The sequence below is a fragment of the Ascaphus truei genome, chromosome 1 (assembly GCF_040206685.1).
Source record: "Ascaphus truei isolate aAscTru1 chromosome 1, aAscTru1.hap1, whole genome shotgun sequence".
Taxonomy (NCBI): domain Eukaryota; kingdom Metazoa; phylum Chordata; class Amphibia; order Anura; family Ascaphidae; genus Ascaphus; species Ascaphus truei.
Window position 1 is genome coordinate 134,373,266 of NC_134483.1, and position 13,359 is coordinate 134,386,624.

General features: G+C 41.6%; 1 protein-coding gene across 4 annotated transcripts in view; it reads left to right on the forward strand.

Moving 5' to 3' along the window:
- LOC142492471 (prostaglandin reductase 1-like) overlaps nucleotides 1-13,359 on the forward strand; it is a 34,612-nt gene that overhangs the window by 2,613 nt on the left and 18,640 nt on the right. Inside the window, exons 1-3 of one of the 4 annotated variants that reach the window (XM_075595117.1) lie at nucleotides 2,850-2,931; nucleotides 8,971-9,086; nucleotides 12,492-12,537. In XM_075595117.1, coding sequence (XP_075451232.1) covers nucleotides 2,927-2,931; nucleotides 8,971-9,086; nucleotides 12,492-12,537 — 167 coding nt within the window. In that variant the 5' untranslated portion in view covers nucleotides 2,850-2,926. Of the gene's footprint in view, nucleotides 1-2,849; nucleotides 2,932-5,279; nucleotides 5,453-8,970; nucleotides 9,087-12,491; nucleotides 12,538-13,359 lie in introns of those variants that run through there. The other 3 variants (XM_075595111.1, XM_075595135.1, XM_075595124.1) reach the window with 3 other exon arrangements.

Sequence of the window (13,359 nt, forward strand, 5' to 3'; positions counted from 1 at the left end):
CTCCTCTCTCTCTCTCTCTCTCTCTCTCTCTCTCTCTCTTTCCCCCCCTCTCTCTCTTTCCTCCCCTCCCTCTCCCCCCCTCCTCCCCCTACCTCTTCTCCCCCTTCTCTTCTTCCTCCCCCTCCCCCCTCTGCCTCTCCCCATATCCCAACACACAGTGCTGTGCGGTGTGGGGTTTGATGGGGGTGGTGGTGAGATGTTGGGATTACAAGGGAAAAATGGGGGGATTAATCAGGGCGGCCCTGAACCTTTAATTTGACCTGGGCCCCAAGATTTCTATTGGCGTTTATGTGTGTGTGTATTTGGGGGGTAGTGTGTGTGTGTGTGTGTTTTGGGGAGGCTAGTGTATATATGTATGTATGTATGAAATAAACTAAATAAAGGGATTTATTATTATTATTATTGTGAGATGCATTTTATTCCCCTACATATTTTGGGGTAGGTTAATGCTTATACAGTATATACCTATTGGTGTGTACAGTATATGTATGTGTTTGTGGGGGGTAATATTCATGCATGTGTTGCGGCTCTCGGAATATTTTGGAAGAAGAATTTTTTTATAAAATGGCTCTTCCTTGAGAGGTTTCAGACCCCTGGTTTATCCCTTATTGTGCAGACAAGAGACTTTAATACCCAACCCCATTTGAGAGAGATCAATACTAGATAAGTTGCCTCTTGTAGCTGCTCTTTTAGGAATTACGGTATGTATCTAAATCTCCTAACTTAAAAATCAGAGCAAACAGGGTACAAATTGGAACAAACTTCAATCAGGTGCCCTAATGTTGCTATGAGAGGAGATGTACAAAATCTCCTGTCTAGCTGCAAAATTAGGGCAAATATATGCAACAAATCTCACTGTACTGTATGTATCAAATAATGACATTCCATTGTTTTCTATTTTTTATTTTCTGTAAACAGGAGCAAAACGTTGTCTTGGATTTGCCCTGATGTTGCATCCTGGAGAATGTTATACATCACCCCACTGATACATACAGTAAGCCCTTTGTCTCCTGGTGCCTCAATCGGGGTCCCCCCTGCCAAAGTACTAGAAGTATGGCCTCTCAACACAATAAGTGTTGCAGACTCAAAATCATGGGGAAAAGAAGGCTAAACTTTGCACTATGCAACAGAACAAGAATTATTTACTATGGCTGATAATTATCTCAAGGAACACAAGCTCTTCTTGAATAACTACAGTATGTTGGGCTTTGTATAGATGGAGCTCCTGGGATTACTGGACTGCAAACGTTCATGAGGACAGGTTTCCCCACTGTGGTTTGGACTCACGTTATGATCAATTGGAAGCATTGGCAACCGGACAATTTTATATCAAACAAAGCAAGCACAAACTTGTTATTAAAACCGGTGAAAAATGTGGTCTAGGACGTTTGACCATGACCAAAATGCCGCAGGTGTTCCGCCGCCAGGACATGTCATGCGCTGGACATTTTACCACGATGTCCGCCGCGTGCGCACCCACGCCTGATCGCGCGCTCCGACAAGCCAAGTATGATAAGTGCATGTTTAAATATCCTGCAAGGGACCGCTACACTGCCTGGCTTGTCGGAGCGGGTAGACCTGCTGCTCTGACGCACAATCTTTAAATGTTCAGTGCGGGACATTTAAAGATGGCGCGTCGAAGCGGACGGTCTAGGCAATGTAGCGGTCCGCGTGGGAAATTTAAACATGCACTTATCAGACTTGACTTGTTGGAGTGGGTGGTCGGGCACAGCAGACCTGGCTTGTAGGGTCGAGCTCGCGGCAAAATGTCCAGCGGCGAGCTGTCCTGCAGCGACATGTCCCAGCGGCGGAACAACGGCAGTATTTTTGTCGCAGCCAAAGATTCTATTCCTTAAAAACTGTCATTTTTTTTATTAGAGACAACGGATTTGTCAGTAAAGTTGTATATGATTTGTATATAGTTTATAATAAGCAGTAAACCATTTTTTTTTTAATGAGGTTCTATTTGCAATGGGAAGCACTGTCCTAGATGAATCTCTCACAGAATCTCTCACAGAGATGGAATGCATCAATCATATTACTTCATCATTGGGTTTCTGAAACTAGATAAACAATAGCCTTCTTCATCAAATTCTCAACTGTAGAAGAAAACATAAAACTTTCAAACCTGGAAAAAAATTACCTATGTCTGACAGTTTGTTTTTGTAAACTACAGTACACTTACCAAGCTTTAACCCATTAAACCAATGGTAGCAACATGATATACTTCTAGCGCCGCATAATTCCGTCACGCTGATGAATACTGTCCTGCTCCTCTTCTTTTAGGTCTTGTAAATAGTAGGCGCGTGAAGTCACGTGCGCCGGCAGCACAGGCGATCCGTGGCCTGTGGGGCCTGGAGGAGGAGACGCGACCAAGAGCAGCTCTGTCTTATTCAATGTTTGGGGGCGTGCCCGTGACATCACATGAGCGATTCGCCCTCATTGGCTGAACCGCGCATGTGACCGGCCGTTGCGCGACAAAATCCAAAGATTTTGTCTTGCAAACAAATGGTCGTGCTCTATGGCCATGCGCATTGCTTTACAGGCTTTTGTGTGCGGTGCGCACACCGTCGCGCTAACTATGGACGCGGGCTTACACTCGAGGAGTGGGCCATTGCTGATCAGCGCACTAAGCAGCTGAGCAACCAAGTAGAAGCTCCGATCCGCATCAACAACACCCCTACTCCCTCTGCAGCGGGAGAGCAGGAGTTTGGTCAGCAGCAGGGGGTCGCAGGTAGAGCCCGAGACCGCTTGTTGCCCACCAGTAAACCTGTTACTGGCATCATTTTATGTTGATCCCAGGTGGGACTGCCTCCTTAAAGTTGATATGGGCGGAACAGTAAGGAAGGAAGAGTCTGAGACTCAGCGTGTTTGTGAATTGCTCGCAGAACCTTCGCCTGACTTGGAACTTTCCCATCATATAACCATGAGGTAATACAGGGGTACATACTTTTCTTTCATAAACTTTTATCCCTGGCGAACCACAGGGATCCGCATGACCTGAGACCCCAGTGTTTTGTCGTTATTTAGGATGGGGAATAGAGTCTCCGTGACTCTGCAGGTCAGTTAGGGACACGCTCTGCAGTGAAACGCCTCTGCCTATTAGGGCTGTTTAATCATGTTAACCCCTTTGGCTATGGAGGAGCTTAGCATTGACCTGAAAGCCTCTCCAGCACCAAAGGGTTTATTTAAAAGCATTTTAAATAGGCTAGTCATATTATTCTTTTCAACGTTGTACTATGCAACATCTTCTCTGTGAGATTTCAAGCTTGTAGCATTTGCTTTTAGCTCTAAGCACAGTTCCAGTGTGAGTTAGTAGGAAGAACAAATGCTGAACATTTCTCCTGCCCTATTGTACTCCTTCAAACTATATTTATATGACCGGGACCCTGGTCAAAATGTTATTCATGGTGGTCAGTGTGTAAGGGCAATATTACTGCAGAAACTTCACAAAGAGGAAATTTGTTTTGGAGGTGCTTGGGAATCTGACTTTATTTAGAATACCCGAAATCTGTACATCGGATATATTAAATGATGTGCTAGTTATATCAGTGAAATACTAATCATTTCAGATAAGACTGAAAATCAGTTCATACATATTAATTGGATCAACATTATCGATACATACAGTATGTCTTTTAATTGGACCTTAGGTGGTAATACAATAGATTTGAACTTTTATGTCACGGAGCATGATACGATAAGTACTAAAACTTTTGAAACAGAAAGTTCTTGTAGCTCATGACTTCATTTTAAAAGCTTGCGTCCATTGGTGGTAGAACATTCGATTCCTCATATACAGTATACAGCTTTTGCCCGAAACGCATCAGAGAAGCATCCCTGTGTCCCCCCACGATCCAACCATGGAATAAAGCATATTTTTAACCCTTCTCGCTGTTATTTGGCGCCACTGTTTCACAGCTGTGCTCCGCTTTTTTCCTTGGATTACCTCTACAGTATGTGGGTAATGTGCAACCCTTGATTCCTCAAAAGGGGCGCACATTAGCCACATATAAATATATTGCACATGCAGAAGAGACGTTGCAGCCATGAGGTCGGCACACTGATGAATACTGTCCTATTCCTCTCCTTACACTGGGAATTGGTGATTAGTACGGTCATTAGGCAGCACAGGGGGTGGGAAGAAGCTGTAATTCACACAAGCAACATCTCCACTCCTTCTTCACTGGGGAGAGAGGGAGAGCGAACTGCTGGGGTGGTAAGCGGTTGCCAGCACAATATAACATTTATATTAACTGGAGATGGACGATTTGTTTTTGGGTGGTGGGGATAGGGGGGATATTTGGATCACTCTCAAAAAGACCAATCTGCAATTTTGGCTTTTTTTCTTCAGACAGAGAGCATTGCCTGTGCGGAAAAAGGAACACAACTGACGTACCTATCTGGGAGATATGCTACACCTAAATAGTTTGCAATTTTTTTTCACTCATCTGTAGGGGAGAGGAGTTTGTTCAGATAGGTGGGTAGTTTGCCCAGAAAGTATTTGAAGGCAAAAAAGGAAAAATGTACTTTCTGCCTAGGCTCAAATGATGACCAATCTAGTTCTTTGAGCATTTCACAGTGATGTGTGTTATAGTTATATTGTAGGAGAAAGCATCGTATTGAGTTGTAGAAAGTGTCTAATTTGCTAAGGTGAGTTTGGGGGGCTGTATCATATACTGTGTCCCCATAGTCTATACTTGGCATTATATCTGCTGTGCGATGTGCTTTCTGACCAGCAGACTTAAGGAGGATTTGTTCCTATAAAGTACACCTAGTTTGGCACAGGTTTTGGATGTCAGGGTATCAATGTGCAACTCAAATGTTAAATGGGAATCAAACCATATGCACAGATATTTAAAAATTGTGACAGGTGCTAGGATGGCATTAGAGTTGGTTAGGATCTGTAGCCTCCGTCAGTGCTAGCTTTAGAAATGTAGCCTTGGTCCCAAATACCATTTTAAGGCCTCGGATATAGTACAGGTGACATTATGTTTTATTGGTTATAATGTACACTTTTTTGCCTTATTCACTTTAATGTACTAAGGTCTCACTGCACTTGTCTGATTATGTAAGGGCTCTCACCCCTACATGATTATGCAGGTCCCCTTAGGCATCGGGCTGCCTTTTTTACACTCTTAGGCAGGTCTGCTGCCTGGGGCCCGTCCCCCCTCCCTACTGGACATCTGACGTCATCGCGTCACGTCGTGAGGGCACGCTGACGTCACCAGGGGAGCCTCGGCTGCCAGTAGAAGGGCTGCTCTCTGTATGTCCCACATCTTGCAGGATCACCATCTTTGCCTGTTACAGGCATCAGGGAGGCTGTCTCTTCACAGGCACCCGTGCTCCCCCCTGGTGGCGCATGACGTCATCACGCCACGTCGCGCTGGCTTCCTGCCGTCACACTGTGGGCGTAGACATCCAGGAGCATGGCAGCAGTAATCGTGGAGGGGTGAGTACCTATCAGTGTATATATAGTGGTGTTTTATGTGTATCCTATAGCCCTCTCCTTGATAAAGGCAATTTTTGCTGAAACGTTGAACCCTTTGGTGGCACATTAAAATGCATCTTTCATTTTCTTTGGTGATCTCCTTTTGGGATGTCTGGACCTCCCTGGACACAGTGCACCGGCAGATAAGTACCCCCCTGCAGCACCATTTAGCGGTGTGCATGCACTTCCACATACAGTATGCTCGTATACTATGTCCCCATAGTCTAAAATTGGCATTACATCTGCTGTGCGATACGCTTTCTGACCAGCAGACTTAGGGAGGATTTGTTCCTATAAAGTACACCTAGTTTGGCACAGGTTTTGGATGTCAGGGTAATAATGTGCAACTCAAATGTAACATGGGAATCAAACCATATGCACAGATATTTAAAAATTGTGACAGGTGCTAGGATGGCATTAGAGTTGGTTAGGATCTGTAGCCTCCGTCAGTACTAGCTTTAGAAATGTAGCCTTGGTCCCAAATACCATTTTAAGGCCTCGGATATAGTACAGGCATGCGTGCGTGACAGAGCACATGCTGTCACGAGCATCTGTATTAGAACAGATCAGTGGCCTGTAGGATTGGGCGACAGAGGCGTGGCGAGGGCGTTCCGAAGGCGTGCCCGTGACATCACTTGAGCGGTTCGCCTTCTTTGGCTTAACCGCGTACGTAACCTGGCCGTCACGTGGCAAAATTCAAACAATTTTGTCGCGTGAAGTATCAATTGCCCCATCACGCTTGTGCACGCAAGCGCACATACTCTATGGACGTGCGCATTGCCTTCCGACACTTTGATTTTGGCGTGTGCGATGTTGCTCGCACCGCCGCTGTTACTAAAGACGCAGCCTTATAGTCTTGTCAGTGTTTAAAAACTGTTTGTTTTGGGAAATCCAGATTTCAAGTCTTGAAAAATCAGATTGCAACTGTGCTCTGTATAATGGTGCATCAAAACACACTTTCTTTGTTCCTAAAATTCTTTAAAACAAACACAGCCCCATAAATGAATTAAAAATTATTATCATGAGTTTTAAGGGCTTGTTCTATAGCAGTCAAAACATTTTAGAATTTCTGCCCAAAATTGCCCCATTGACCTCTACGGCTGGTAAAGAATAAGCCCCTTAGTGGTGTATGTTTATATGCTGAAAAAATAAGAAAGTGCACCCTCTTTGAATTCTATGGTTTTACATATCAGGACATAATAACAATCATCTGTTCCTTAGCAGGTCTTAAAATTAGGTAAATACGGCGGGTCACTGCGGATGCAGGCGGGGGGGTTACTTAGCTGGGGCGGGGGGGTTTGTCTGCGGCGGCTGACTGCGGGTGCGGGTTGTTCGGCGATGTGTGACGGGGGGACGGGGGCTGGTTGGTTGGCGGCAGCTCACTCTAGATATGTGTGTGTCTCCTCCCTGCCTGGCTTTATCCTGTATATATATATGTGTCTCCTCTCTGCCTGGCTTTATCTTGATATATGTGTGTGTGTGTCTCCTCCCTGTCTGGCTTTATCCTGTATATATGTGTGTGTCTCCCCCCTCTCTCGGTGTCTCCCCTCTCTCTGTGTGTATTTAATAAATGTATCTCCCCTCTCTCTGTCTGTTTTAATGATGTCACCCTGACTTGCACTCAGAGACCATGAGAGCCAAGGCCCGCCCCATAGTCAGGCAATGAGAGCCAATGATAGCCAAGGCCCGCCTCTCAGTCAGTAAATGGGAGAGCTTGACAGCAAATGACAGACAATTAAAGCGAGCACAAACCCACAGACAAACATCTTTTGAGATATATATATATATATATATATATATATATATATATATATATATATATAAAACAACTGTAAATATTACTGTATGTTCATTTGCATGTCTTAGACAGGTCTGCAACCCTGTCTTTCCCCATTGTCACCCAGCATACAGCGCTTCCACTGCAGAAAGGGATTCTGAGAAATGACATGCAAATGAGCACTCAGTGCCACCTTTTGTCTCAAGCTCGTATTACACAAGCCAATCCTCAAGCCAATGCATGCTGTTTTAAACACAGCTTTTAGACAGAGGCTAGGATGAGATGCACAGCCATTAAACCCACTCACAGACATGTTTCAACCTTGATGGGTATCATCAGTGTGAGGTTGGTCTTAATGGCAAAGCAGGTTTGAGACTAGACTAGGTAATCACCACTACTATAGTAGTATATATATATATATATATATATATATATATATATATATATATATATATATACCCATAATACAGTTGTATTTGCATATATATATATATATATATATATGTAGAGGTATCAGTACCGTGTTAGCCGAGCTTCAATAATCAAAAAATAAATAGATGATACCGTTCTGTGGCTAACGAAATGCTTTTATTTGTGAGAGCTTTCGAGGTACACTGATCTCTTCTTAACATCGCCGGAAGAAGAGATCAGTGTATCTCGAAAGCTCGCACAAATAAAAGCATTTCGTTAGCCACAGAACGGTATCATCTATTTATTTTTTGATTACATATATATATATATATATATATATATATATATATATATATATATATACTACTATAGTAGTGGTGATTACCTAGTCTAGTCTCAAACCTGCTTTGCATATATTAGTATGTTCTGCTAATGCAACACACTTGACCAGTTCTGGATTTTATCAACTTAAACTGCAGTTCTGCAGCATGTATTAATAAAACATACCAGTTTCATAACATTTTGTGCTGTGTTCATTTGAGCAAATCCACAGTAAAACTTGAACAAAAATGACTACAGGCATACCCCGCATTAACGTACGCAATGGGACCGGAGCATGTATGGGTAAAGTGAAAATGTACTTAAAGTAAATCACTACCTTTTTCCCACTTATCGATGCATGTACTGTACTGCAATCGTCATATACGTGCATAACTGATGGAAATAACGCATGTGTAACAGGCTCTACAGTCTCCCCGCTTGCACACAGCTTCGGTACAGGTAGGGAGCCGGTATTGCTGTTCAGGACGTGCTGACAGGTGCATGCGTGAGCTGCCGTTTGCCTATTGGACGACATGTCCTTACTCGCGAGTGTACTTAAAGTGTGTGTCCTTAAACCGGGGTGTATGCCTGTATTGTGTAATTTGTAAAACCATTGCAAAATTTCATATGCAGGTACAGTATTTGTATGGAGATAACGTTTACAAAAAATTATAGGCAAGTTTGTACTGGAGTGTCACAAATATTTGCCCAGAATTTTACAAAAGAAACTCAAATGACTCATAGGTGTAAAAAAAAAAAAAAAAACTGCAGTGGAGTTAGGGAAATGATTTTTTGGCACAATGGTTTGCTGATGTGTACTGTATAAGGCATTGTTCGTAAGTCCAATTACATACTGTAGAGCAGAAACTTAGTAAGGAGGAGTTCATCTCCTTGCTGTAAGAATATTAAGATCGTCTGTGCAATAGATTTGCAGAGTGCATTTGCGCTTGATGGTTCTGTTATCTTGCAGTCATTACAGGATGGTTCTGTCTCGCTCATGGACTCTGGTTAAGCACTTTGAGGGTGCACCAAAACTTTCGGATTTCAAGCTAAAGGAGTTGGAATTACCCAAGATAAAAAATGGAGGTAAGAAAACCTTTTGGTAGTGTGGTTCGTTCAAGTGTTCTTGCTCACACAATGCAAAGTATATTTGTTACATTCTTTAAACTTTTGCATTTTAACTGATTTATATTTGATTCAAAAATACTTACTCAATCTCTGTGTTTTGTTGCTGTGCAGTTTTACCTGTTAGTGCAGCAATCCCCTTACTAAGCTTTTCAATCTACTGTACAATATAGTGCAACTTTGTTCACCAAATGCAATTTGTTTCACAGAAATGCCTACACATGAAGAAGTTATTGATATATTTCATTTTTTTTTTATTTGGCTGCAATTGCTGCTCTAATTGGCTATTTTAAGACATACCCTTATCCATGCTTTTTGGGTCTCGGTATCGAAAATATCATAAAGATACCACAGGCAGGCTTAAAGATAGTACTAGTTGCAGAGTTAGTAGTACTTTTTGCAGTGATCTGAAACATGGCTACTGTATATGTCTATGAGCACTGCCTACTGGTAGATGAACTTATGGAGAAAGGTTATCATCCCCACCTGTCACTCATCAGAGATTTGGGTTACCTCACATTATCCCTAATTTCAGCACCATACATACATACATACATTACACTACAAAAATGAACTAGAGCAACGTATATTCAGCTAGAAATGTGTATTTGAACAACTAAACTAGTGGATGTACACTGGTCAATATGTAATAATGTGAATAAAGTGCAATACAATATGAAAAACAGTTGTAGAATATCATTTATGGATGTTCAATATTAAAGTATACTAAGTGAACACATGAACATCTGTTATATATTGGTTACGTCATTTTCTGCAGAATAAAATTATATTTTCACTTTTACAAATGCTGATAGTAATGATAAGTACATATTTCAAAATCATGTATACATTATTTGCAAATCATTAACAACTTGAGGTAATAAACAATTTATCGAAAATCTGCCAAATGCCCTGGGACAGTCCCAGACTGAGACTGCCAGTACACACAGGTTTACACAGATATGTTTCAAATCAGAATAGGCCAGGAACAACCACACATAAATCAGGAATAACTGTAGACTGTATAGAAGGTTCGTTAAAAATCACCAAATCTAAGTTTAACATAAAGTATCACAGATAACTTTTTTAAAGCAGTCATCTGCTCTATCTCTAGAATATTGCAACTTCATGTAAACCTGTCGCAGCAGAGTCATCCAGAAACACGTAGCCTGCAGCAATGTACTTACGTAGAAGATGAGACTATGCTTACAGATTTATCTTTACCAGATCCAAATTACGTGCTTTTCAAATATATATAATCATCAGTCACATTGAGTAATGTCTGCACTCTTCACACGATCAGTCATCTGTGTTACTGCATCAGCAACAATAGTAAACATTACATTTTCAGACTGAATCACAAAGTCTTGTTCTAGCACTTGACCTACAGATGCCCTATTTTCCTCCCCCTTCGTCCCCTATTAACAGACATGGACACATATAAAACGCCAAACTGTATATGGTGTATAATGGCAACAACTTTTATTGAACTCCAACATATATACTGTATATATTATATATAACCTGTAGACTGAGCCGTGCCTTGAGCCCACACATACACGTGACTCGTAACCGCCCCCTGCTGGCCAGACTCAGCCACCATGGTAATATATACCAATCAGGCATTAGTCCCCCATCTGCCCTAGGACTCAGTCTGGCACCCACGAAACACCCACCAGCTGTGACAAATGAATAATAAAAGCAAACTCTGAAGTAACATACTTCACCTGTTATTTCTTATTTTCTCATTTTCTTTATTCACTTTTCTTTATTTTTTGGGGGGTGGGGTGGGGGGGTCGGGGGGAGAGGATAAAGAATGTATACCTTGCACATACAAAGAAATACACCACATATATAACCCACAAACATACCGAAAAAAACCTAAAGACCCATGTGCAGCGCACCATAAGGGACATACATTATTGGTGTTAACCCAAATCTGTGTAAAAATGTCTGCAGTTGTGCCACGGGAGTGGAGTTGCAGCTCCCAAGGCACCATGCTATATAGCCCATAGGTTACTCCTCTGACACTAACACGTGCAAAAATTACTTTAGAGAATGCCTGATCAGGAGGGGGGAAAGGGAGAGAATGGGGGTGGGAGGCACCACCGATCATGGGCACCCACCACCCAGGGCTCATGGCTAACTATGCTGTCCGCTATCTCTAGGACATGGAAGAGGCCTTACAGTTTATTTCTGCTGATAATGTTATGCACTGTACTGAAGTTCACCAATCCATTGTTATTATTGTAATTATGTATCAGGAGTGAATCCTGTAACAAAAAAGGATGCGAGAAGATTGAGTATGATGGAGGTTTGTATATTCAAAAACTTGAAACTAAGTTTGTGAATTATAACAGTGTCGTGGCTACAAAACTGTGGCAGACTTGTGTACAAAACAAAAGCCATCATACTCCCATTCCAATGCACTTTCAGTATTCTTTCCCTCTCATTATACTTCCTTCCCCCACGTCGTCAAACAGGGAGACTTTGAAACAAATAGCCTCCATATTGCCCCACATTTAGACTATGTCGTTTTATCTATACGCTTCAGATGGAAAAATTAGACAATAAGCTCTGTTAAGCTCTTTAGAAAGCACGTAGGTAGGGGTCATAGCACCAGGATACAATGACCCATAGAGATAAGGCAATCTCCCCCGGTGTATCATTAAGGCAAAGTGGTGCAATTGTGGAGCAAAAATCTGCACCAGATGTATCAAGAATAAAAGGCCATTAAAATCAATAGGATCTTTCTCTGTCATAAATCCGGTGCATTTTGTTGTCCCACAATTGCACAACCTTTGCCTTAACCCCATACTGTACCTGTATTTCTCTACCTACTGCATATAATGGTCCAAGTAAGAGAATAATGGATACATTTTGTTTGAGGAAACTTTGGATCAATTATTCTATGTTTCAGCCCATGTGCATACATTACAAAAGACTAAATATTTATGTTAACAATATACTTGTATTCCTCATGTGCCCAAATGTATAGCACCACTCATTAAAGCTGCAGTTCAAGCTCCCCCCCTTTTTTTTTTTTTTAATTCAATAGTTTCACGTGGGCAATCTCTACTTACCTAAAGTACTGCATAGCTACCGGTCAATTCGTTCTCCGTCTATTGATCGGCCAAGTTTGGCGACATCTTTAGATCTGGGGAATGTAAATGGTTGCTATAGGAACAAACATGCTTGTTAAAATAGAATACAAGAAAATTGGTCTTTCAAAGTTGTTTTTTTTAAACAGAAAATGCAAAAAGTATTTTTTTTTACTACAGAACTGATTTATTAAAAAAAAAACACACATGCAGGATATTGCTTGAACTGCAGCTTTAATACTGACTATTCTTTTTCATTTTGCAGAGGTGTTGCTGGAAGCTGAATATTTCAGTGTTGACCCATATATGAGGTATTAATCCTTTTAACTTATATACAGTAAAATAACAACTTCCTTAAGCTTACTAACCCTTGTCAGTCATTTACCCCTAAATTCCTCAATTTATGCACCCGAACAGAAATGAACTCTCATTGACTTGACTGGGAGTTAATATCTGCTCTGGTGTGTTAAACCATAGCAGAGCTTGATTAGTAACCTGATTAGTGCTGGCAAAGCAAACATGCTGTATGTTTATTGTATTTTGCAGTGTATGTATATTGCAGTGCAATGGTTAGCAGGCTTTTCCAGGTTCAACTTTCTAGATACAGAATCACCAAAGGCAGCATTCAGCATTTACAGTAGCTCTGAGGTGTCAATGACAATATCTGTTCACAGTCACATGACCTGTTGCTGACAGCCAGTAGCGGTGCTTGTATTTCAGACTGGGGAGCTCCAGTGACCAATCCTATCACCAAAGTTTTTCTACATCTCCCATTTTACTGCCCAGCCTCAAACATAAACTGAATGTATAAATTCAATATTTTTGTGTGGTCGGAATATAAAAGACTCCCTTCCACCTTCATACCAAATAACTGATCCAAGATCCCAAGCGAGTGAGATTTGAAGGTACTGGGCCAAAAACCAATTGCATTGTAATTGACCAATTCTGACATTACTACTTTATAATTATTACAGGGCATCTAATTTGTTGGGGCTCTATGCAATTGATTATTGTACCAATGCACCAGCGCCACAAACATTACACTGACAGCCAGTGCTAGGACACAGAAGAGGCCTTGAAGTTACCTGTTTAATTCTGGTGAACTTCTTGAAAAATTGAAAATATTTCGGCTA